The following is a 27,632-nucleotide window of genomic DNA, read 5'->3' as shown; positions in this document are numbered from 1 at the left end:
CGACTTTGTAGTCGTTTCATCTGCCGTATGTCTTGGACATTCGGGTGAAGAGAGGGGCGGAGCTCTCCACCGACCACTACCTGGTGGTGAGTTGGCTCCGATGGCGGGGGAGGAAGCCGGTCCGACCGGGCAGGCCCAAACGTAGTGTGAGGGTTTGCTGGGAACGTCTGGCAGAGTCCCCCGCTAGACGGAGCTTTAACTCCCACCTCCGGGGGAGAACTTTAAACACGTCCCGAGGGAGGCGGGGGACATTGAGTCAGTCGAAGCGGCAGGCGGCTCGGCTGGTCGCCGAGGCAAAAACTCGGGCGTGGGAAGAGTTCGGAGAGGCCATGGAGAAAGACTTCCGTACGGCTTCGAAGCGATTCTGGTCCACTATCCGGCGTCTCAGGAGGGGGAAGCAGTGCAGTACCAACACTGTTTACAGTGGGGGTGGTGTGCTGCTGACCTCGACTCGGGATGTCGTGTTTTGGTGGCCGGAATACTTCGAAGACCTCCTTAATCCCACCAACACGTCTTCTGTTGTGGAAGCAGAGCCTGAGGACTCTGGGTCGGGTTCTCCCATCTCTGGTGCTGAGGTTGCCGAGGTGGTTAAAAAGCTCCTCGGTGGCAAGGCCCCGGGGGTGGATGAGATTCGCCCTGAGTACCTTAAGGCTCTGGATGTTGTGGCGCTGTGTTGGTTAACGCGGCTCTGCAACATTGCGTGGACATCGGGGGCAGTTCCTCTGGATTGGCAGACTGGGGTGGTGGTCCCCCTATTTAAAAAGGGGGACCGGAGGGTGAGTTCCAACTACAGAGGAATTACACTCTTAAGCCTCCCTGGTAAGGTCTATTCAGGGGTTCTGGAAAGGAGGGTCCGTCGAATAGTCGAATCTCGGATTCAGGAAGAGCAGTGTGGTTTTCGTCCTGGCCGTGGAACACTGGACCAGCTCTACACCCTCAGCAGGATTCTGGAGGGGGCATGGGAGTTTGCCCAACCAGTCTACATGTGCTTTGTCGATCTGGAGAAGGTATTCGACCGTGTCTCCCGAGGGATCCTGTGGGGGGTACTCCGGGAGTATGGAGTACCAGGCCCTTTAATAAGGGCTGTCAGGTCTCTGTACGACCGGTGTCAGAGTCTGGTCCGCATTGCCGGCAGTAAGTCGGACACGTTTCCGGTGAGAGTTGGACTCCGCCAAGGTTGCCCTTTGTCACCAATTCTGTTCATAACTTTTATGGACAGAATTTCTAGGCGCAGCCAAGGTGTTGAGGGGATCCGTTTTGGTGGCCTTAGGATTGCATCTCTGCTATTCGCGGATGACGTGGTCCTATTGGCTTCATCAGGGCGTGATCTATAGCTCTCACTGGAGCGGTTCGCAGCCGAGTGTGAAGCGGCCGGGATGAAAATCAGTGCCTCCAAATCCGAGACCATGGTCTTGAACCGGAAAAGGGTAGAGTGCCTTCTCCGGGTTGGGGAGGATGTGCTGCCCCTAGTGGAGGAGTTCAAGTATCTTGGGGTCTTGTTCACGAATGAGGGGAAGATGGAGCGGGAGATCGACAGGCGGATTGGTGCAGCGTCTGCTGTGAAGCGGGCGCTGTACCGATCCGTTGTGGTGAAGAGAGAGCTGAGCCAAAAGGCAAAGCTCTCGATTTACCGGTCGATCTACGTTCCTACCCTCATCTATGGTCACGAGCTTTGGGTCGTGACCAAAAGAACGAGATCCCGGATACAAGCGGCTGAAATGAGTTTTCTCCGTAGTGTGTCTGGGCTCTCCCTTAGAGATAGGGTGAGGAGCTCAGTCATCCGGAGAGGACTCAGAGTAGAGCCGCTGTTCCTCCACGTCGAGAGGAGCCAGTTGAGGTGGCTCGGGCATCTGGTCAGGATGCCTCCTGGACGCCTCCCTGGTGAGGTGTTCCGGGCGCGTCCCACCGGGAGGAGGCCCAGGAGAAGACCCAGGACACGCTGGAGGGACTATGTCTCCCGGCTGGTCCTTAGAACGCCTTGGGATTCCTCCTGAGGAGCTGGCCCAAGTGGCTGGGGAGAGGGACATCTGGGCCTCCCTACTGAAGCTGCTACCCCCGCGACCCGACCCCGGATAAGCGGAAGAAGACGGACGGACGGATATATATATATATATATATATATATATATATATATATATATATATATATATATATATTAGGGCTGGGCAACGATTAAAATATTTAATCGCGATTAATCGCATTGTATTTACAAGCTCCAAAAATGAATTCAAAAGTAGTGTAAAGAGCACTTATATTTTAATGTTCTGCTGCCATATGAACAAAAGTGTTGTAACATTTGTAGCACTTATCAGTAACACATATTTAGTGTAAAGCGCAACTTAAACATGTAAAACAAAAAATAGCAATAATAATAAATTAAAGCTTATTGCCACTGACAGGGAATTCTCTTTATGGGGAAAAAATCTACCAAAAACAGGCAATTTCTGAGGTAACAGCAGGGAGCAGCATTACCATTTTATGTTCAATACCAAAGATTAACTTGGCAGTGGTTACAACTAACTTGTTTCTGTCATATTCGATGCTGGAAGAACTTTAAACTGAAATGCTTGCTAACTCGATATGCTTGCGTTGCTTGCGTTTATTTGACGTTGACTAGGGTGACTATATTTTAATTTGGTAAAACCAGGACACCTTGTGTGTGTGTGTGTGTGTGTGTGTGGGGGTGGGGGGGGGGCTGGGGAATCTCTAGGCCTACGTAATCCTACAATAACATATTTACAGTTGGTTTATTAAAAATGCTTTTCCATAAAAGTCAACAGCAATAACTCCAATAACAAATGATAATTTTATTCAAAATGTATTTATTAAAAAATGGTTAACAATTCCTGTAATGAATGAATAGCACAATAAAAGAAATAATGTTTAGATGAGTAAACATCCCTCACCTAACAATAAAAGTTAACAATAACTCTCAACTCCCAATAACACATGATATTCAGCCTCAGTAATGAACGAAATAATGTCTGTTCTGTAGGCTATTGGAAAAAATAAATTAACAAATGAGCTAATTAACAAAAAAATACCTCTTGTGTAGCAAAAATGCGCTTGAATCAACTTGCTCTGCAGACCACCCTCCTTCCAATCAAAGTACTGAATAATTATGGGGAAGATTTTCACCGCACCGTGATTACTCCCATCAGTACTTACACCACAAAATGGGATGTCTTTGAGCGCTTCGTGCGCCACTTCAACAGAATGAGGTGCCAGAACACCATCAACAATAGCCTCGGTCTTAGTTCGGGCACAACTAAACCTTTTGGCAGTGTCAACAATGAACTCGTGCAGTCCATAGATAGAAAACTGTTGTGATGTTTCACTGTGTGGAATGACCATGCAACCTCCGCTGCATTCACTGCATCCTCGTTCCCTGGTTTGACAAAGTACTGTGTGATCGAGCTAGCACTACTCTCACCTTGGACAGCTGTTTTGTGTTTCTCAGTGTCCAGGTGGCTTTTTAGATCCTTTGCATTGGACACCGAGACATATGTGCCTGCTTTGCACACTGTGCACAAGGCCTCCCATTTGTCTCGACCCGGTCTGAAAGCGGGGAAACTCTTTTATAAATCGTCGGTAAACATACATTTGCGCTTCGGCATGTTGTTGGCGTACTGACAGCCACGCTATCTATCCTCTGATTAAGAACAGGGCTGCCCGCACTGACGCGGTTCGGGGATTACGTCACACACAGCGCCGAGCGCAGTGCCCTAGTGCCAGTCAATTTAATGGTCCAATGAAGGTAATTTAAAAAACAGGACATTTCCTCACTTTCTAAAAAAAAAAACGGGACGCCCGGGACAGGACGTGAAATACGGACATGTCCCGGGAAATACGGACGTTTGGTCACCCTAACGTTGACACACGGTTTTTTGTTGTTGCTTTCTCGCATGCATATAGTGAATGGCAGGGGAAAAACAGGCAAAAACACATGGATACTTTGAAACGAGAAGCGACTTCACCGACGGCGTCTAAGCAGAACCCCCCGCTCCGCTCCGCACAAAACTTGTTACGGGCGACAACTCACCGCCTCGCCTAAGCAAATTCCTGCGGGAAACACCGCCTTCCACATGTCGGCTTTGTTTTTTTCCGGCCAGCACCTTTCTTACTCTGAATCTGAGGCTTGGCTGACAGGGAGGTTATTGGCGCATTATCGCCACCTACTGTTCTGATTCAAACCCCTACACCACACCAACAGACCTTCACAAAATAAAAGCATGTGAGCAACATGCGTTAACGCGCGTTAAAGAAAATATCGCCGTTAATAGTCTAATGAGTTAACGCGAAATTAACGCGTTAACTTGCCCAGCCCTAATATATATATATATATATATATATATATATATATATATATATATATATGCTGTTGTATCATCTTCATCTAACAACCCAGACTTTTGGAAAGACCTCTTAAATTATGATATGGGCTACAAGTTTTTGAAACCGTTTAGAGGCACATCTGTATTTTGGCAAGGCGTTCAGAAGGACATGATGGCCATGGTGAGAACTCTTGGAATTCCCACATTCTTTGTCATTTTCTTCTGCTGATTTACGCGTGCCAGAATTTATAGAAGCATTTATGTTTGGAGATAATGTTATACGCAATATTGCTGACATGAAATTGACCCAAAAGTGTGACTTGTTAAAAAATAATCTTGTAACAGCAGCTATAATGTTCAATCATAGGTTTCGTTGTTTGTTAAATTATATCATCATGTCTCCAGCTCAGAATGGATTTTTAGATTCAATATCAGAATGTATTTTGGGTAAAATAAAAATGCCCAGATCAAAGCTTGATATCAAAACCTGATATTTCAAAGCAAAAGCAGGCCTCTGTCATCATTCGATATATTGATACAGAAAAAATTAAAAAAGTCACTATTGCAGATGCATGTAACTATAATGTTTTGTGTGTGTGTGTGTGTGTGTGTGTGTGTGTGTGTGTGTGTGTGTGTGTGTGTGTGTGTGTGTGTGTGTATTAAGGTGGCTGTTATTAAACCTTTACTTAAGAAACCATCTCTTGATCAAGATGAGCTAGTAAACTACAGACCTATATCTAATCTTCTTTTCTTATCTAAAATTCTTGAGAAAGTAGTTGTTAATCAACTTTGTGAACATTTACAAAGTAATGACCTACTTGAGGAGTTTCAGTCAGGCTTCAGAGTTCATCATAGCACTGAAACAGCTCTGGTGAAGGTCACTAATGATATTCTCATGGCCTCATATATTGGACTTGTGTCTGTACTTGTCCTGTTAGATCTCAGCGCTGCATTTGATACAGTTGATCACAATATTCTCCTACAAAGACTTGAGCATACTGTAGGGATTAAGGGGAAATCATTAGAATGGTTTAAATCCTATCTGTTGGACAGATTCCAGTTTGTTCATGTTAATAATAAATCTTCCTCAAACTCTAGGGTCACTTGTGGAGCACCACAGGGTTCAGTCCCTGGGCCAATTCTCTTTGCTATATATATATATGCTTGCGATTGTCTCTGTGGATGGCTTTCACACGGTCCGGGCCGACCAGGACACTAAGAGTGGTAAGCGGAAAGGAGGGGGGGCTTGCCATTCTAGTAAACAGCAGATGGTGTTACCCGGGTCACATCACCATTAAAGAAAAGCTCTGTAGCCCGGATGTTGAACTGCTGGCCGTTGGTCTCCGTCCATATCAGCTGCCTAGAGAGATCCCACATGTTATCACTGCTGTCCTGTACATCCCTCTGTCTGCAAACCCAACATCCGCCTGCAGCATCATACATACCACCATCTCCAAACTACAGACCCAACACCCTAATGTCCTCATCATCATGTCGGGAGACTTCAACCATGTCACCATGAACAAAATTCTGCCGACCTTCAAACAGTATGTGAAATGCCCCACCAGAGAGGAGAGGACCCTGGACCTGATGTATGCTAACATTTAAGATGCGTGCATGTCCACTTCTCTCCCACCTCTTGGCAGGTCAGATCACAACCTGGTTCGCCTTAAACCCTGTTATGTGCCTCTGGTGAAGAGGAAGCCTACAAACACATGGACTGTGAGGAGGTGATCGGTGGAGGCTTATGAGGCACTGCAGGCCTGTTTGAGGTGACTGACTGGCCTGCACTCTGTCAGCCCCACGGGGAGGACATTGATGGGCTCACAGAGTGCATCACGGACTACATCATACAGATGTAGTCTGTGTGTACTGCAATGTTCCAGCTTGGACTGTCACCTGTTATGCCAACAAATACAGGAGAAAGCTGGAGAATAAACTCCAGACCAACAACATGAGGGATGCGTGGAGTGGGATGAGGGCCATCACAGGGTTCCAGAAGTCCACTGGCATGGGGTTGGAAGGTCGCGTAGACCGGGCCAATGAACTGAACCTATTTTTCAATAGGTTTGATACTGCGGCCCATCCCCCACAAATCTCTGCTACTGGCTTCCCTACTTATACCACTCCACCTTCCCCCACTCCTCCTTCTTACAGACCCCCTATCTGCTCCTCACCACCTCAATCCACATCCACCAAATCCACCCCTCCCCCCTGCTTCACATCATGTCCTCCACAACCTGAGGACCTCACCCCTCCCCCTACTTTTACCTCTACAGTGTCCTTCACTCCTGACCTGGTGAGAAGACAGCTAACCAGACTCCACTCCGGCAAAGCTGCTGGCCCCGAGGGTGTTTTCCCCAGGGTGCTCAAAGCTTGTTCCTACCAGCTGTGTGGAGTACTTAGCCAAGTCTTCAACCTGAGCCTGCACCTCCAGAGAGTCCCCGTGCTGTGGAAGATGTCCTGCCTCGTTCCTGTACCAAAGACGCCGCACCCTAGCGGCCCTCAGGACTACAGACCGGCAGCACTGACCTCCCACATCATGAAGACCTTTGAGGCTAGTCCTGGAGCAGCTAAGGCCCATGGTCAGGCCCTTCACTGATCCACTACAGTTCGCCTACCAGCACCCTGGGAGTTGAGGACAGCATCATCTTCCTGCTGAACAGAGTCTACACTCATCTGGACAAGCCGGCGAGCATTGTGAGAATCATGTTCTTTGATTTCTCCAGTGCTTTCAACACCATCCGTCCGGCTCTACTGGGTGAAAAGATGACGGCAATGCAGGTGGAGGCCCCCATTGTGTCCTGGATTGTTGATTACCTGGCATGCAGACCACATTATGTACACCTGCAGAACTGTGTGTCTGATAGGGTGGTCAGCAACACTGGGGCCCCTCAGGGGACTGTCCTCTCCCCCTTCCTCTTCACCCTCTTCACCTCAGACTTCAACTACTGCACTGAGTCCTGCCACCTTCAGAAGTTTTCTGATGACTCAGCAATAGTTGGCTGCATTGAAAAGGGTGATGAGAGTGAATATAGGACTGTGGTGGGCAACTTGGAGTGAGCTAAACCATCTGCAGCTCAACGTGACAAAGACTAAGGAGCTAATAGTGGATCTGAGGAGGGCAAAAACACCTGTGACCCCTGTTTCCATCCAGGGGGTCCCTGTGGACACTGTGGAGGAGTATAAGTACCTGGGAGTGTACTTTAACAATAAGCTGGACTGGACTAGAAACGTCGAGGCGGTCTACAAAAAGGGCCAAAGCCGACTCTTCTTCCTGAGGAGGCTGAGGTCCTTTAACATCTGTGGAACGATGCTGAGGATGTTTTATGAGTCTGTTGTTGCCAGCACGCTCTTTTTGCTGTCACATGCTGGGGCAGTGGGCTGTGGGCTGCCGACAACAACAGACTAAACAAACTGATCAGGAGGACCGGTGATGTCGTGGGGGAGGAGCTGGACACCGTGACAGAAAGGAGGATGCTGTCCAGGCTAAAGTCCATCTTAGACAACGTCTCACACCCTCTCCACGACACACTGGCCCAGCAGAGGAGCTCCTTCAGCAGAAGACTCTCTTACCCAGATGCACCACATGAAATCATTCCTGTCTGTGGTCATAAATCTTTACAACGCCTCCATCAGTGATTCAGACACCCCCCCTTCTGTAACTGACATTTATGCATTCTTTGCACTGTTCTTGCACAAGTCAATATCATTTTATTTGGATCTATAGTTATACACACACACACACACACACACACATATATATATATATATATATATATATATATATATATATACACATACATATATATATATATATCAGGGGTTAAAGTTCTCCGTCGCTGCGACGGATTTCCGTCATTTGGAAAATTAGCGCAAATTGTTCCGTCTACACTTTTTTATTCAAGGTTTTAAACTGAAGCTGCTCTCAACCAATGAAACCTGGCAGAGCCGGGACATTAGCCAATCACAAAGAGAGTAGGGCGGGTCTTTGCAAAGCGAACATTGCCAGACTGAGCTTCATCAGTGTTCATCATTCATCATTATAACTTTTGGAAGAACATCTCAAATTGGCCACAGATGCATGAATGAAAGTAGCGGGGTGATCAAAGGTTTTCTTTGGATTTATGCAAACCAGCAAGTCAGGAAGTGGAGCGGATTGACCATCTGACAACAACTTCCATCGGTAAGCAGTCTGTCGTTGCTCCTGCAGTTCATTAATGAATTATTTCCACCTGTGGCCATGTCACCTGTCAGCGTTTATTCACTGGCTTCCAGCAATTTGGCTGATAAACGCGGTGACCAACCAGAGATCTCCTCATGATTCACTGATGTTTTATATAAAACTCGAAGAGTAAAGCGTTAGCTCAGGCTAATTTAGCATGACGCCCTTTTTTTTGAAAAAGGGTCGGAATATAAAACAATTTCCTGCATTCGACTGGGTCTGTTTAGGAAAAAGTAATAAAATAAAATTAATTATTTCACCTGCGCTTTTCTGAACCAAAGAAGTCAGAGCTGCTATCAGTCAAAATACAGCAGCGTCCATCTAATGAGCCGCTGCGCAACAGGACTCTCTTAATAAAATGACAAGGATTTTGATTTTGATTATTAAGGAAACTACATCAAAAAAATAAACTGCAGCTACAACATGGACTGGAGAGCGGGTTCTAACTGGGTGAGGCCAGAGGTGATTCTTAGAGAGCTTTTATTAAGTTATTTTTTATTTTTACATGGAGTGGAGCCGATGTGAAGCTACACTGTAGAAGCAAGTCGTACTAGAAACCGCTGAAAAAGCCTCCTGTCTGTGGATCTATGGAGTCATTTTACTCCGACCCAAAATCACCTGCCAGACAGACGGTACTGCAGCCAAGATTACCTTCAACAATATTTAACTTTACGAAATACATTAATAACATTTTGCTAATTAAAAATATTCATATTTAAAAGCAAGTTAGGTTTTTTTCTGATAAACCTTGAGCAATTTTATTAAACTTCTTAAAAATGTAACATCCCACCCTTCACGGATTTTCTAATCCGCGTTTCCCCATCAGATACGGTTCCCCCTTCGTCTTCTTGCCGCTCCGCCCCGCCCACGCGGCAAAATAGGCGCGTGCTCGTGATGAGCACTGAGCAAGCACGCGCCTGTTCGGCGCGCTTGTCTGAGGAACTACGGACACCGTGAAAGCTCAAACAACATGTTTCGGCAAAGTTGTCACACTTTCTTCACGTTTTTGCGGGAAACTAATAGTAATAATACTAATAATTATAATAAATATAATAAATATATATGTTATACATATTATGATTATAATAAATAATATATATTTTATACATATATTATAATTATAATACATAATATATGTTATATATATATATATATATATATATATATATATATATATATATATATATATATATATTATAATTATAATACATAATATATGTTATAGTTATAATTATAATATATATATATGTTGTATATATTATAATTATAATATGTTGTATATATTATAATTATAATAGATAGATAGATAGCATAATGCTATATGAATTAAAAACAGGGCAATGCAATTTAATGCTCAATATTACCCATCAGATACCGTTTTCCCTGTTTTACAGTGGGGGAACGCTATCTGATGGCCATAAATCTCCCTTCAGATACCGTTTCCTCTGTCTTAAAGTGGGGGAACGCTATCTGATGGCCATATTTCACCCATCAGATACCGTTTCCCCTGTTTTAAAGTGGGGGAACGCTATCTGATGGCCATAAATCTCCCATCAGATACCGTTTCCCCTGTTTTAAAGTGGGGGAACGCTATCTGATGGCCATAAATCTCCCATCAGATACCGTTTCCCCTGTTTTAAAGTGGGGGAACGGTATCTGATGGCCATAAATTTCACATCAGATAACGTTCCCCCTGTTTTACAGTGGGGGAACGCTATCTGATGGCCATAAATCTCCCATCACATACCGTTTCCCCTGTTTTACAGTGGGGGAACACTATCTGATGGAGACATTTCACCCATCAGATAGCGTTCCCCCTGTTTTACAGTGGGGGAACACTATTTGATGGAGACATTTCACCCATCAGATAGCGTTCCCCCTATGTTAAAATCACCCATCAGATAGTGTTCACCCTGTTTTACAGTGGAGGAACGGTATCTCCGTTCTTTCAAGAGCACTCCAGTGAACCTGGAAAGACTCACCAATACACCCACAAGGGTACAATACCTGAAACCCACAGTATTCCTCCTTCCCAGTGAAACCTACCTGCACCCTAGTGAGATCAGTTCCTCTCACCTTGCAGGTTTCAATTTTCCTGTAACCTCAAACTAACCATCTCTCTGTCATCTTCTCAGTGTGCATTCAAGCCTGTGAGCTCTTTTCTGAGCTCAGATCCTTACTCCCATTCCCTATTACTGTTTCAAAATAAACACAATTTATCTTATTTCTGTTCTCCTGTGGTTGTGTTCTGCATGTTGGTCAAGAACCTCACATTCACCATGTGACCATTGTTGTCGCCAATCTCATGTTTATTCTCCTTCTTTTCGAAATGAATGACCAGTTCAGTATCATTTTTAAGCATGATCTATATTTCCAACATAAGAAAAACAAAGGAACACAAACAGATAATTGTTAGGCTAATATCAAAATTTAACAATGTATTAACTATTTACAAAAGTACAATATTTATTTAACATTAGTTTAAAACTGAACAGATAGTGTGAAAATTTCTGTAACTGGTATAAACATAGGTTTTACAAGTGAAATTAAGAAATCATACAAACATGTTTATTTGAAAATGTAAAATAAATCAAATAATAAGTGCTGCACAGTACAAATGCAAAGCTATGAAAGAAAAGGTGTACTACTACGGTAGTGTTTCATGTTTAGGCTCCTAACAGGCTTCACAAGTAAAAGCTGATGATGTGTCTGGACATCCCAAGCAAGCATGGTGAAACCACCTCGCGCACACATCACAGGATATCTGCAGAGCACAAAAGTTTAGATTCACTGTAATATTTCATGTGTCATGTTGACAGCATATATCAAGTTTGAAGTACAATTTTTCACATAATATTTTCAAATTTTAACACGTAAAAGTTTATAAATATCATTCTTGGGACATATATGGCAGATTAAGAGTATTTAATAATCTCAAATTCTATTCTAATTATAGTATTAATGGATACAGATTTCAAATGCAATTAAAACGACAGTGTCATTCTTAAGTTGCTATTATACCCCTACACTGTAGGATACCTTTGTTTTGCTCTTCCACCAGGGTCGCTATTCTTATTTGTAAATCTAAAACTTTTTTGAATTGATATGTAATAACGGGTGAATCACTAGAACTGAGTCATCCGTTTACTGTTTTATTCAAGCAAAAGAGATTCAATAAATGCACAACATCACAGTCTATTTAAGTGCTTACTATGATACACCTTCAGGTCTTGTACATCTATAATGCTTGAACACAGACAAACATTGTTCTGTGCCAAGTCAAAAAATGGTTTGTGGCTCAACATATCCAAAAATATTTCAGAATCATCTGCCTTCTGTCCATTAACTCTAAATATATGTTGTTGTATTAAAACAAACAGAAGTTGATGTTTGTGTTTTGTGCCATCTGACACAAGGTCAGTCTCACTAACTGACAATCCCAAAGAATGTCTTAATGTGTGGTTCAGTCACAAATGTGGGCTCAAATTGCCAGTAAAGCTTTGTGGAACTCCTTAGCCAGCACAGTCTGTAGACCATGAGCTACACATAGCAGTTTTCTTGTGCCTCTGATATCTTATTTAAATGTTTATTAATCGTATGTGTAATAGATTTTTTCATTGTAAATATTGATCCTAAAGTGTCAACATTTTCTAAAACACTATATTTGTAACTGTGTTTACCCAAATAATGGTCTTATTATCTTGGGAGTCATCCACCTCTTCATGTCCACAGATGCAGCAGATAGATGTCAAGTCATCTGTAAGGGTGAAAATGTTTAGAAAATAATTGACCACTTTGTGAACATTGGTACAGTCAAGACTGAAGTTGGGTATGTACTGAAGTCAATACACTGAGGTACAAATGTGTGCTTTTGTACACATTTGTAAAATTTTGTACAAATGTGTACAATACTCTTCAGCATTTCTTCCTGTTTGCTAAAATTAAACCTGTAGAGACTCAGACTGTTATAGCCTGATTTCAGAGTCTCGGATGGACTGGCGCTGGACACTGCAATCACTTTAGAGATCAGTTCTTTGGAATTCTTTACAAACGCAGCCATGTCAAGCTCCTCCATGCTGCTCTCCACGCTTGACAACAGCTTTCTGTTGGCCTCCATGCTATCGCCATAGCAACGCATCAGCATATGGGTGTGGTTAAACTGTAAAGCACAGATTTTTTTAATATATTTCTTATAAAAGCTACTTTTGTACCTGAGGCCTCCAAGAGAATGACTGCAATCTGCCAACGTAGTATTTCCACATCCTTGGGTCCAGCAGGAAAAACAGGCTGTTGTCCCATCAGAACTTTTTCAACAAACTGAAATACAAGCAACAAACACATAATGCAAGACATATCTCAGGATGATATAAGAGTAAATTTTTTAATACCTTTATGGCAAACACTCCACAGGAATTTGAGTCAGGTTGCAGGGGATGTGGAAGTGTGGTGCATTCCCATCTTGACACATTCATTCCCTGATTCCTCATAAAAGCTCTAAAGACATCAAGGTATTAGCACTTAGCTACTTTAAAAAAATGCTTTACTCCTGTTAAGTTCATGAAAAAGGGTGTGCTCACTTTGACATAAGTTTTTAAAAGAAAATTATTTTGATATTGCGTTCCTTTCCAACTTCCCACAAAGATAAGCATACATCATAGACATTTACTTGTGAATAGGATTTTGGCAATTAGAAAAATGTATTGTTATTGGCTTATATGATATTGAGTCACTGATATAAAATTAAGAAAATATAACAATTACGTCTTTCTCAACAAAAAACAGAAGAAGAATATAGTTTTCTTATAAAAATAAAATATAACGCATACCTTGATATATCTTGGCATTTCCTCAACTTCTGACTACCTTCCCCAAGCGAGTCCAGAAGAAGAGATTTTCTCTGTTTTGGATATATAATCTTGAAAGACAACAGCAGATATGATTAGTTTAACAGCCTTGTACTGCTGTAAAGTAACATGGTAATATGGTACTTGAATTGAAAAATTCAACACATATGATGTGGAGTCACATGTATTGAAAATTTAATCAAAGTTTCAATACACTTTAGATTGTATATTTAAACTTAGATTAAAAAGTTTAATTTTTATAAACTTAGATTAAAGCAAAGGGATTGGAGATGAAATGCATATTCAATGGTATGTAAACACTTACAACAGCAAACCAGTGATGGTTGTCATTAACAATGCCGTATAAAGTTTTGAAGTCTGTGGGATCCCACTGAAGGAATAGAAGTATTGATATCAGAATCTTGCCACCTTTCAAGGCTGCTGTCAGACATTTAAAACAACAAACCTTGAAGCGTGGAAATTTCTTATGCCACACATCAGTCATGGCAAAAGAGTCAATACACATGACTTTCTCGGCAGAGGATGTATTAAGTTTTTTCTCCAAAAGCTTCATGTAGGCATTGATCACCTGGATGAATGGATTGTTGCTTGTTAACCAGCTGAATAATTTGATTGTCATAATATCCATCCAGTGAAGTAAGATTTCATAGGGGGGTAGCTAGGACAATTATGTCTTACCTCGCTCTCCAGTTCCCTTCCTGGTGCTGTTCGACATATGTCCGAGTAAAATAATTTATAAGGACCTATTTTGGACAGAATTATACCTGCTGTAGTGCCATCCCAGGCTTTCCGAATATCTAAAATAAGACATGAAAGAATTATACTTTTACATCTGAAAGTCTTCTGATAAACATGCACATATTAGTTTCTTAAAAATGTGTACAAAAGCATACATTGTTCTACTTTCGCACAGCCAGATAGTGTTCTCACACCAGGATCCATAGCTGCTTCCATAAATTCAGAGGCAGAGTAAGGATCCACAACAGGTGGAATGGTGGAGGCAGGATCTTCTGCAGGCTGGGTGGTGACGTCTGGATCCACAACAGGTGGAATGGTGGAGGCAGGATCTTCTGCAGGCAGGGTGGTGACGTCTGGATCCACAACAGGTGGAATGGTGGAGGCAGGATCTTCTGCAGGCTGGGTGGTGACGTCTGGATCCACAACAGGTGGAATGGTGGAGGCAGGATCTTCTGCAGGCAGGGTGGTGACGTCTGGATCCACAACAGGTGGAATGGTGGAGGCAGGATCTTCTGCAGGCAGGGTGGTGACGTCTGGATCCACAACAGGTGGAATGGTGGAGGCAGGATCTTCTGCAGGCTGGGTGGTGACGTCTGGATCCACAACAGGTGGAATGGTGGAGGCAGGATCTTCTGCAGGCTGGGTGGTGACGTCTGGATCCACAACAGGTGGAATGGTGGAGGCAGGATCTTCTGCAGGCAGGGTGGTGACGTCTGGATCCACAACAGGTGGAATGGTGGAGGCAGGATCTTCTGCAGGCAGGGTGGTGACGTCTGGATCCACAACAGGTGGAATGGTGGAGGCAGGATCTTCTGCAGGCTGGGTGGTGACGTCTGGATCCACAACAGGTGGAATGGTGGAGGCAGGATCTTCTGCAGGCTGGGTGGTGACGTCTGGATCCACAACAGGTGGAATGGTGGAGGCAGGATCTTCTGCAGGCTGGGTGGTGACGTCTGGATCCACAACAGGTGGAATGGTGGAGGCAGGATCTTCTGCAGGCTGGGTGGTGACGTCTGGATCCACAACAGGTGGAATGGTGGAGGCAGGATCTTCTGCAGGCTGGGTGGTGACGTCTGGATCCACAACAGGTGGAATGTTGGTGATGTCCTGTTTTTCTGTTTTTTTAAAGTTATGTAGAATTTTGGGTTCTGATTCCAGGAATATTTTCAGTTGGTCTGTGCTGATTTTTGGCAAAAAAGCTGTTTTTGATTGGAGGTCTGCACTTTTGTTGTTTATTTTTACTATTGTATAAGGACCGGTCCAGTTTTGTTCCAACTTCCCACCCTTTCGCTGTTGGCTCCTTACATTTTTTCGTAAGACTCTGTCTCCAACCTTGAATAGTCCTGATGTGTCTGTTGCTGTTGACTTGTATTTGTTTTGAACTGTTTTGATGTTATGGTGTACTAATTTGAAGATTTCGTCCCTTTTTTGGATGGACTCCAACACAGACTCCTCATCTAGACTCTCTTCAATTTTGCTGTCAATCTGAGTTGAAAAAAAAAAAAAAGCATATATATGAAGGATTCAGAGACATTTACAAGGTGTCTACTGTGTAACATTAGATATGTTAGATATGAAAACATACCTGGGAGAGAAATATTTACAAAAAACTTTGATATGGTTTTAATCCCTAACTAAAATAATCAGAAAAACATTTCATGTGTTTAAAAACCAAATAAAATGAAAATGTTGGACGAACTTTGTACATGGAATGTGAATTATCTGAACTTTCACTTTATTTTTTACAAAACTGTATATTATAATTACTTTTTTGTTGACACTTTGGGTAGATAAACAGTGCATTGTATTATGAAAGAAAGACCACCACAGTTATTACTTTACTTCATTCAGAAATAATTTTGATTAAAGAGTTAAAAGTAAATGTGACCTAAAATATTTTCTTTAAATCTAGGACACTGAATGTAGTATATAATACTGAGCGATGAAGTCATGTCTCACCAGAATATTGTCTGGAACCTCGCATGGGAGCCGAGCCTCGGTTCCAAATAGGACAAAGAATGGTGAAAACTTTGTTGTTGATTGTTTTTTGGTTCTGAGACCAAACATCACAGCATCCAAATATTTGTCCCATGTGTTCGGCCTCTCTTTGACAAGTTTGCACAGTGATCTGAAAAGCAGAATGTTATAATTTGATAGCAAAAGTAACTGAATGAGAACCAATCCAGTAGCTACTAGCGCGAAAAGGGATTCCTCTCCTACAGGCAACTGAAGGAGAGACAAAGATCATGCTAACATGAACAATTTTTAACTTCAAAATAAATAATGGCATCAACAGTTTATGGAGAGGACTGTAAGGGTAGTTGATCTATTTTTTATGTAATAGCTGACATCTGCATATAACCACATTGCCAAAGAGGACACAGTCTGTACATAATGTTCATACAGAATATAAAAAAGCCTGCACTAAAGTAAAAAAGAAAAATAAGTAAGAGCAATAAAGTGATATTATAACAATTTAATTACCTTTGAATGGTCCCATTTAGTTTTTCAACTAAACCATTTGTTTGTGGGTGATACGGAGCACAAAGGCTCCGCTCAATGCCCAGAGTTCTGCATGGCTCTTTGTTCAGCTGATGGGAAAAAATAAGAAACAATTTAAAAGTTTTCCATTAACAATAAATAATTTTGATCAATAAATAAACATAACTAAATTTTGCTTAAAAAGATATTGCATCCCACACCAATACAGTTCACTAAAAAGTATTTAGCAACACACCTCATTAACAAATTCCTTCCCTTGATCAGTGAGGATTCGCTTTGGAGCCCCAAAGCGATAAAAGAACTTAATAATGCACTGGGCAACATCAGCTGCTGACTTTGATGTCAAAGGATAAGCCTCCGGCCATTTAGTAAAATAATCAACCATCACGGCAATGTATTGATTATTATCATCGGTTTTCACAACCTTCCCAATAAGGTCCATACCAATGAGTTCAAATGGTTTACTCACCTAAAAAAGGAAAATAAAATACAGAATTACACATTTGAACAGGGATAATAAAAAAAAGTTCATGTTGTCTTTTTTAATTTATGTAAATTACTTCAATCGGGATTTGGCGTTTTTCCTGCTTTATTGTCAGCGCACCATGCTGGCACTCTGCACACTCTCTGACCTGAAGAACAAACCTTTGTTTTATTAAAATGAACATTATAAAAAATCTGTAATAAGCTAACAAAATACTTACATAATCTCAGACACTACATAGATTAATATGCAAATAAACATAGCTGTTAAAAAATTTCTTTGAAAAATGTCTTTTTTAAAAAATCTTATTGTTTGTTATTAAAACTACAAAGAACTACTTTCCGCTACAACCTATTGCATTATGTTGAACACCATTTTCTAACTTCTATATGTGTCGTATTAATGACAATGTACTCGTCTATGTGAAAAAGTAGTGTAAAAATTAAGTTAAATTTAAACATACTTAATCATACTTTTATTATGCATAATGACAAGTATATTTCAAGTATACTTAGAATTTTAGAACATTTTAGAAATACTTATTTTGTGTTTAATGTGTTTAAGTTTGATGTAATTAGTATTTAAGCACTATTTAAAGCATACTTCAACTTAGTTTTTTCGGACACACTTCAGTAGAAGTAGAGTGTACTTTAAGTGTGCTGTTTTAAATGTACTTAAAACGCGATTTATTATTATATTTTCATTTTAGTATTTTTGTTATTGAATTAGATTTAAGAAATAATTTGAATGTATTTTAAGTATATTGTAAATACATATTTAACGTATTAGTGGTGTGATTACAGTATGCTACAAATACCAACACATTCTCTAAACAAGTACACTTTGTAGTTAGTTAATATCTTTGATTATTCTGCTTTGCCACGTTCTACATTACATGCTTCACAAACATCAGTACTGAGAACATATCAGGTATCATAACGCAGAAAGGTCCATTTACAACACTTTAAAGGTGAAACTAATTACATTTTGCTTTCAATATATTACCATATCGGTAACACTCAATTTGAAGGGATGTGCATAATACTGACATGACACTATCATAAACACAACCCCTTTTCATTCAACTTTTAAAGCAAATTCTCATTAAGTGTCATTATTTACTGAATGACAGTTCAAGATATGTTCTTACCAGTTGTTATCTCATGTTTATGGCAGTATCATATCAGTCTTATGCACACCCCATCAACTAAAGTCTTAGAAAAACATATACAAATACAAATACTTTTTTTTCACCTGGGCTGTAAAGCAGTGTGCTATAGTAATAAACCTGTCATCATATTGTCATTGTGAGACTTGTTTTATATAAAAAAAAATACATACCCATTTTTCAATATCTTTGGTCATGCCAGGCCAGTAGAACCTCTTGGTGATCTCGTGTCTTGTTTTAACAATGCCACAGTGGGCACCGAAAGGACTGGCATGGAACTCTTTAAATATTTGTTCCGCTTCCTCTGTTAAGGTCACTACCTTGCGTTTTGAATCACAGCATCCTTTGCAGTAATACAAGACTCCATCTGTAGAAATATCACATGTTAAAACACACACAAGCACGTGCGCGCGCGCACACACACGCACCCACCACCACCACCACACGCACACACACATAGTGCCAGTTCTCCTGGCTAACTAGCAGATCAGCCAAAAGACGGTTTGCTGACAAATAAAGTTGAAATTTTAAAATAAAATTGGAAAGGTAACTAAGTCGATATACAAAGCTTGTCTCAATGCACAATAATTTGCCCTAATTTTTCGATAAATAATACTATTACTTTGACTACAATTTCAAGTTATATATTGGTAATGGGCTACTTGAAAAATGTTAATGGAAATGGTCTCAAAGAAGGTAGTTGTCTCAAATTAGGTCAGGAAAAGATTAAAGACTTTTTCCCCCGCTTGTGCATGCGAGGACTGAGGAAAACGTGGAGGACTATGGCAAACGATCCAAGTTTTACGGGTGTGGGTCGGTTGGACCTCATTTGTAAAAAAAAAAATTGATTTAATTTTTGAAAATGTAATTACCGTGAACTGCGAAGTCAACTGCCCGACGCCTTATCTTGTATTTTTGAGTTTTAGACGAGCCTTCAGTGTATCTTCCAAAGGATAGATATTGTAAAACATTGCCAAACATTAACGGGTCCATTTCTTGCAACTTTTCTCAATGTCGCGCAATTTTCGAAGAAATTGGTCACAAAGACAGTATGCAGCTGTGCCAGTGTCAATCGATGTGAATGCACGTGGTTAATTAACCAATTTACACGTGAGAAAGATTTTGACGCAATCGCACGTAGTTTCATTTGCCGCGCCCCAGGGGATTGACATGTAACAGCACCAGGACAATCCTAAACATTATTTGGAATCAGTCTAATCAACGTAATATCCAATGAAGAAAAACAATAAAAATATATATCTAAAAAGAACATTTTTAAAACTTTATATAATTCCATATGATGACATATATAAATAGTTTTATGTCAAGCGCTATACAGCCTCCATTAAAGTAATACTCATAAAAACAAACTGATGCTGACCTGCTGAAAGTTTCAATTGTGCTGTGTTCTGCTACTCAAAGGCTAAAGCACACTTCATACGGTGATGGTAAAACATCAATAAGTTAGTTACATTTGCTTGGGCCCCCAAATAAATTCCTTAAGAGTAAGCGCGAAAATGTTCATAGTTTGTAGCAAAGGTTGCGCAAGATTATTTTTTTGTTGTACGTAAAATAAAAAAATTTAAAAAAATTGTAATTTATGGTTATCAAACAAAACCTGTTGTATTTCTCTGCGAGAAAATTTTTGAAATCAGGTAACATTCCACTAAATGATGTGATTAGAACACGGCAGAACTCTGATCCTGATCCCACACACACTTCCCCTCGGTGTGAGAAAAATCTCACTGAAGCGGATCAACTGCTGGACGCTCAAAGGCCTGGTCCGTTAAAGGGTAAGAACAATTTCTCTGACAGAAATTGTTCTTAGTATGATTAATAGCGATCTCCGGTATGTTCTATGTGCGTAGTTAAAGCTGTAACTTGGAACTGTCTGCGCGCCTAGATGCGGGGGGGGGGGTTCGTTATCTGATGGGTAACGTTATCTGATGGGTGAAATATGTCCATCAGATAGCGTTCCCCCACTTTAAAACAGGGGAAACGGTATCTGATGGGTGAAATATGGCCATCAGATAGCGTTCCCCCACTTTAAGACAGAGGAAACGGTATTTGAAGGGAGATTTATGGCCATCAGATAGCGTTCCCCCACTGTAAAACAGGGAAAACGGTATCTGATGGGTAATATTATATTAATATAATACTTACTTCGACTGCAGTCATGTCTTGATGACATCAAAAGCTGGATGACTTTAAATTTTCTGCATTTAAATTCTGACAAGACAGAAGTTGTAATCTTTGGACCAGGGTCCTCAAAAAATAAACCTCTTAATCAATCACTTAATCTGGATGGCATTAACTTGGCCTCTGGTAATAAAGTAAAAATCTTGGTGTTATTTTTGACCAAGATATGTCATTTATATCCCATATTAAACAGTTTCCTTTTTTCACCTCTGTAATATCGGCAAAACATTCTGTCCAGGGGTGATGCAGAAAAACTAGTCAATGCATTTGTTACTTCAAGGCTGGACTATTGTAATTCTTTGCTATCAAGAAGTCCACAAAATGCAGTTCAAAGCCTTCAGCTGATCCAAAATGCTGCAGCAAGAGTTCTGATGAAAATCAACAAGAGGGATCATATTTCTCCAATTTTAGCTTCCCTTTATTGGCTTCCTGTTAAATCAAGAATAGAATTTAAAATTCTTCTTCTAACGTATAAAGCCCTTAATAATCAAACTCCATCATACAGGACTGTCTCAGAAAATTAGAATATTGTGATAAAGTTCTTTATTTTCTGTAATGCAATTAAAAAACATGAAATGTCATACATTCTGGATTCATTACAAATCAACTGAAATATCGCAAGCCTTTTATTGTTTTAATATCGCTGATTATGGCTTACAGCTTAAGAAACCCAAATATCCTATCTCAAAATATTAGAATATCGTGAAAGAGTATACTAGTAGGCTATTCAACTAATCACTTGAATCGTCTAATTAACTCGAAACACCTGCAAGGGTTTCCTGAGCCTTGAAAAACACTCAGCTTGGTTCAGTAAACTAAATGACAAGTATGAGGAAGACTGCTGATCTGACTGCTGTCCAGAAGACCATCATTGACACCCTCCATCAGGAGGGTAAGACACAAAAAGAAATTTCTCAAAGAGCAGGCTGTTCACAGAGTGCAGTTTCAAAGCACATTCACAAAAAGTGTGTTGGAAGGGGGAAATGTGGCAGGAAACGCTGCACAACCAAGAGAGGTGACCGCAGCCTTAACAGCATTGTGAAGAAGAGCCGCTTCCACAATTCGGGGGAGCTTCAAAGACAGTGGACTGAAGCTGGAGTCTAGGTATCAAAAGCCACCGTTCACAGACGTGTCCGGGAAATGGGCTACAATAGCCGTATTCCCATGGTCAAGCCACTTCTGAATTCAAGACAACGGAAGAAGCGTCTGACTTGGGCTATGGAAAAGAAGCACTGGACAGTTGCAGAGTGGTCCAAAGTCCTCTTTTCAGATGAAAGCAAGTTTTGTATGTCATTTGGTAGTCAAGGCGCCAGAGTCTGGAGAAAGGCTGGAGAGGCGCAAAATCCAAGTTGCTTGAAATCCAGTGTGAAGTTCCCACAGTCAACGATGGTTTGGGGAGCCATGTCAGCTGCTGGTGTTGGTCCACTGTGTTTCATCAAGTCCAGAGTAAATGCAGCTGTGTACCAAGAGATTTTAGAGCACTACATGCTTCCATCTGCTGAAAAGCTCTATGGAGATGATGATTTCATTTTCCAGCATGATCTGGCACCTGCCCACAGTGCCAAAACCACCAGTAACTGGTGTACTGACCATGGCATTACTGTCCTTGATTGGCCTGCCAATTCCCCTGACCTGAACCCCATAGAGAATTTGTGGGGTATTGTGAAGAAGAAGCTGAAAGACACCAGAGCCAACAATGCAAATGAGCTAAAGGCTATTGAAGCATCCTGGGCATCCATAACACCTCAGCAATGCCACAGGCTGATTGCCTCCATGCCACGCCGCATTGATGCAGTAATCTGTGCAAAAGGATTCCCAACCAAGTACTGAGTGCATTAATGGACATTTTCAAATGTTTGATTTCGTTTTGCTGTTATAATTTTTTTTTACTTGGTCTGAGGAAATATTCTAATATTTTGAGATAGGATTTTTGAGTTTTCTTCAGCTGTACGCCATAATCAGCGATATTAAAACAATAAAAGGCTTGTGATATTTCAGTTGATTTGTAATGAATCCAGAATGTATGACATTTCATGTTTTTTAATTGCATTACAGAAAATAAAGAACTTTATCACAATATTCTAATTTTCTGAGACAGTCCTGTATATCAGAGCTCTGATTACCCCGTATGTTCCTAACAGAGCACTTCACTCTCAGACTGCAGGTCTACTGGTGGTTCCTAGAGTCTCTAAAAGTAGAATGGGAGGCAGATCCTTTAGCTATCAGGTTCCTCTCCTGTGGAACAAACTCCCAGTGTATCCTGTTGTCGATACACTGACAGTACTTACCTACTGTCTCTCAACCAAATTGAAAGGCTTTTTTTCATCCCTTTATCCTTCTCCCTTTTCCTTTTTCTGTTTTGCTCCTCGCATAGCTTTTTTTTCTGGCGCTCCATCTTGTTGTCAAGTGCACTATGAGTGATAGTGTAAGATTTAAATAAATAAATAAATAACCCTCCTGAGTGCGTTCATTTAGGGGCGTGTGCCCAAGCCACCTTTGTGGGAAGGTAGAGCAATAGGAGGGGAGGTGAAGGATTACAGGGCCGCATAATCAGTGCTGTCACTCTGTTATTGATCATTTTATTCTGTTAAATATAGAAAATGGCAACTAGAAAAACATTTTCTCTAGAGGGGGTTTTGACACCCCCTCTAGTGCAGTGCCCCTATGCGTTGCATAAACTGCATACCCACTTTTTGCGCCACTGTTAATATGAGCAGGAGCTTCATTGAGTATGTGTACAAATGCTTTTGGATACACTTTATTGCAGTAATAACTATAAGAATTTAACTCGAGCTCTCTGCAAAGAGGGAGTTTAGGGACTGTTGCGCTCTCATCCTGACAGAAACATGGCTTTCATCATCCACAACTGATAGCGCCGTTAGCCTAGAGGGGCTAGCCACCTTCTGCGCGGATTGATGTAAACACCGAAGCGGTAAGGCCCGAGGGGGCGGACTCTGCATTTACATCAACAACAACAGGTGTAAAAATGCTAGAATAGTCACAAGCTTTTGTTCTCCGGACATAGAGCTACTGACTATCAGCTGCAGACCCTTTTACCTGCCTAGAGAGTTTACTGTTGTTATCATCACAGCGGTCTATGTCCCTCCAAGCGCTAATACAAAGGAGGCTATGAGCGTTCTCTATCAGAAAATCTCTGAGCTGCAATCTACACACACAGAGGGTGTTTTCATCATTGCAGGGGATTTTAACCAGGCAAATATGAAAACTGTTCTACCCCATTTTTACCAACACGTGGATTTTGCAACTCGGGGAGAGAACACTCTAGACCTAGTCTACACAAACATAAAGGAGCATTCAGAGCAGCCCCCCGTCCCCACCTGGGCTCGTCAGATCATCTCACTGTGATGCTAACCCCTGCATACAGGCCCCTGCTGATCAGAGATAAACCTACAGTGAGGCAGGTGAGAGCTTGGACTGAGGGAGCAATGGAGGCGCTCCAGGACTGTTTTGAGTGCTCTGACTGGGACATGTTCAAAGCTGCAGCAACTTATGAGGACATGATCAACATTGATGAGTACGCCATGACTGTGTCAGCCTACATCGACAAATGCATTGAGGACGTCAGCACCACCAAGACCATCATCACCCGAGCCAACCAACGACCCTGGATCACCGAGGAGGTCCGTTGAGCGCTAAAAGCACGAAACTCAGCCTTCAAGTCAGGGAGGCCCTGAGGACAGCGAGAGCCAACTTGAACCGTGCCATCAGGTTAGCGAAGCGGAACCACGGTCAGAAAATCCAGGAGCTTTTCCACGACGCAAGCAACACCAGAAGCATGTGGAAAGGAATACGGGCAATAACAGAATACAACATGCCCTCCCCCCCGGTGGGTGAAGATGATGCTGACTTTCTTAACGGACTAAACAACTTCTTTGGGAGGTTTGAGGCATTAAACAACACGCCAGCAGTGAAAGCTGTTCCCCACCAGGATGAGGAGGTGCTCTGCCTTGACACAGCCGACGTGTGGAAGACTCTGAGGAGAGTCAACCCGCGGAAGGCCCCAGGCCCCGACAACATACCTGGGCAGGTCCTCAAGGAGTGTGCAGGTCAGCTGGCTGGTGTCCTCACAGACATTTTTAACACCTCGCTGGACCAAGCCACAGTGCCAGCATGCTTCAAGTCTGCCTCCATCATTCCGGTGCCAAAGAAACCTCAAGTCACCTGTTTCAACGACTACCGGCCCGTTGCACTGACTCCCATCATGATGAAGTGCTTCGAAAGGCTGGTAAAGGAACACATCGTCTCCAGTCTCCTCCCAACACTCGACCCTTTCCAGCTTGCCTACCGACGGAACCGCTCCACTGAGGACGCCATCTCCTCTGCTCTTCATCTGAGCCTGGCACACCTGGAGGAGAAGAACACGCACGTGCGGATGCTGTTCCTGGACTTCAGTTCAACGTTTAACACCATCATCCCACAGCATCTGGTGGGAAAACTGGAGCATCTGGGCTTCAGCACACCCCTTCGCAACTGGCTGCTAGACTTCCTCACAAACAGACCTCAGTCAGTCCCGGTCGGACACAACACCTCTGATGTCATGACCCTCAGCACGGGCTCCCCTCAGGGCTGCGTCCTGAGCCCCCTGCTGTTCACCCTGATGACTCATGACTGCGTCCCCAGGTTCACCACCAATCACATTGTGAAGTTTGCAGATGACACAACGGTGGTGGGCCTGATCAGAGATGACAACGACCACGACTACAGAGAGGAGGTGGAGCAGCTGGTGGACTGGTGCAGAGACAACAGCCTGATCCTGAACGTGGAGAAGACGAAGGAGATCATCGTTGACTTCAGGAAGAACCGGCCTCAATACGTTCCACTGCTCATCAACAGCTCGGCTGTGGAGGTGGTCACCAGCACCAAGTTCCTTGGGGTGCACATCATGGACAACCTCAGCCGGTCTGTGAACACCACGTCACTGGTGAAGAGGGCACAAAAGCGACTGTACTTTCTGCGGAGGATAAGGAGAGCCCGCCTGCCCCCGCCCATCCTTAAGACCTTCTACAGAAGCACCATAGAGAGCATTCTGACCAGCTGTCTCTCTGTGTGGTGTGGAGGCTGCAGTGCCTCCGACTGGAAGAACTTGAGGAGAGTGGTGAGGACAGCAGAAGGGATCATCGGTGCTCCTCTTCCCTCCATTAAAGACATTTCATCGCAGCGCTGCGTGTCCTGAGCCCGTAACATCATCAAGGACCCCTCACACCCCCACCATGGACTGTTCTCCCTGCTGCCCTCTGGGAAGAGGTTCCACAGCATCCGCTGTAGGACCACCAGGTTCTGCAAAAGCTTTTTCCCTGCTGCCATCAGACTGTTGAACTGCTGAAGTATAAAATGGACTATGTATCACACTCACTGATTGGCACATTTGTACAGTACCCTTATCGAGCATTATAAATGCTGCTCAATTCTTAGTCTCCAATATCACTGCTGCACTTTATCCGGAATTACTGCATAATTGTTTACAATGCAACTGTCCACTGTTGAATCACTGCTGCACTTTATTGGAAACTTACTGCATGTTTACATTTGTTTACATTTCAACTGCCTACTGTTCACTGCTGCACTTTACCCGGAAGTCAATTGGAACTTATCCTGTAACTGAACTGCGATTTATTACTGCATTTTTAACGAAATTTCGTTCTGTATGCACTCTGTGCATACAAAATGACAATAAAGAAAGTCTAAGTCTAAGAATCAAGACCTAACTTGAGATGTACCATTGCCTATGCAATATTGGAGAACTGCTATGGTAAGAGGCATTGTATAGAAAACCTTTTGCGATCACAAGTGAATCTGTGAAAAATTTCTGTTATCGAACAAAACATAAATTCATGATCCGTTCCAGATGCATGTTGGTTTGGCTGAGCAAGGGGAGCCGGCATGTTCAAGATAAGATAAGATAGGCTTTATTGATCTTACATTGGAGAAATTCACTTACCACATCGGCTCATAAGAGAAGGTGCAAAGTAGGAAAGGTGCATCTATATATACAGTAAATCTTCATATATACAGTGGATCAAAGAAAAAGAAAAAATAAGAATAAAAATACAAACTGGCGCAAGGAATGGAAGGGAGAAACTTTTTTTAGCCACGGCACCTCCCAGAGTTCTGGGGTGGGCCTCCTCTTTTCCTCAGCTTTTACCCCAAACTCTTTTAATGTAGAAAGTATCGTCCAGGGAAGGTGTCTTTTAGTAAAAGCTCAGTTTGACCATTTTAACATAGTTTTTATCAATATTTATGCTCCTAACGTCGGTGCAGAGAGGAAGCGTTTTTTAGAGAAAATTGGGGAGAGGTTGGGAGACTGCGGGTCTGATGATTATGTTTTTTAGGTGGGGATTTTAATTGTACAGAAAACGAATTGTTAGACAGAAATCACAAAGAGCCTCACCAAGCTTCCCAACAAGCCCTGCGGCGGCTGGTCTCGTCCCACGGCCTGGTGGATGTATGGAGGAGGATGCACACAGGCTCCAGACAGTACACTTGGTCCCACAGTAAAGAAAACCACCTCTCTTTAGCACGTATTGATTGTGTTTATTGTTTTAAACATCATTTTAATGTGTTTAAAACATGTCAGATTTTACCAGTAGCTTTTACAGACCACTCTTTGCTTTTAGGGAATGTTTTTATAACAAACATTTTACCTAAAAGCGCCTACTGGCATTTTAATCTGGCTTTAACTTACAACCGTAGTTTTAGAGAAGCTTTAAGTTATTTTTGGACTGTTTTTAGACAAAGAAAGGATGATTTTACTTGTCTAAGGCAGTGGTGGGACCATGGAAAAGTTCAGATCAAGCAACCTTGTCAGCAGCATACTCTTAATGCCACTTGTGACGTCACCAGATCTATCAGAGATCTGGAGATGAATATAGTGGAACTAGAACATTTAAGTGAGTCCACAGGAAATCGAGAGCATATTGAAGCTCTCAAATCCAAAAGGCTAGTTTTAGCCAACCTGCTGGAGTCTAAAGTCCAAGGCGTGTTGGTCAGGTCTCGGGTTCAGAACATCACAGAGATGGATGCTCCCTCTAGCTTCTTCTTCAGCTTGGAGAGGAAACGCGGGCAGAGGAAGGTGATCCATTCCTCTGACAATCCAGGG

At 42.2% G+C, this 27,632-nt stretch overlaps 1 protein-coding gene across 1 annotated transcript; it reads right to left on the bottom strand.

Annotated features, from left to right (window-relative positions):
- Positions 1-10,843: 10,843 nt before the first annotated feature.
- On the bottom strand, positions 10,844-19,650 carry LOC118561471. The gene is made up of 14 exons (XM_036133582.1): positions 18,490-19,650; positions 17,225-17,296; positions 16,900-17,133; positions 16,647-16,753; positions 16,122-16,290; positions 14,318-15,647; positions 14,103-14,221; positions 13,870-13,992; positions 13,729-13,794; positions 13,386-13,474; positions 12,948-13,053; positions 12,771-12,876; positions 12,240-12,316; positions 10,844-11,323 (listed from the first exon to the last, which is right to left on the bottom strand). Exons 1-14 carry the CDS (start codon positions 18,772-18,774, stop codon positions 11,234-11,236), a joined length of 2,973 nt encoding a protein of 990 aa, XP_035989475.1. The 5' UTR covers positions 18,775-19,650; the 3' UTR covers positions 10,844-11,233.
- Positions 19,651-27,632: the final 7,982 nt, after the last annotated feature.

Source organism: Fundulus heteroclitus, unplaced genomic scaffold, assembly GCF_011125445.2.
Source record: "Fundulus heteroclitus isolate FHET01 unplaced genomic scaffold, MU-UCD_Fhet_4.1 scaffold_64, whole genome shotgun sequence".
Taxonomy (NCBI): domain Eukaryota; kingdom Metazoa; phylum Chordata; class Actinopteri; order Cyprinodontiformes; family Fundulidae; genus Fundulus; species Fundulus heteroclitus.
This window is presented reverse-complemented; position numbering and strand designations above follow the sequence as displayed.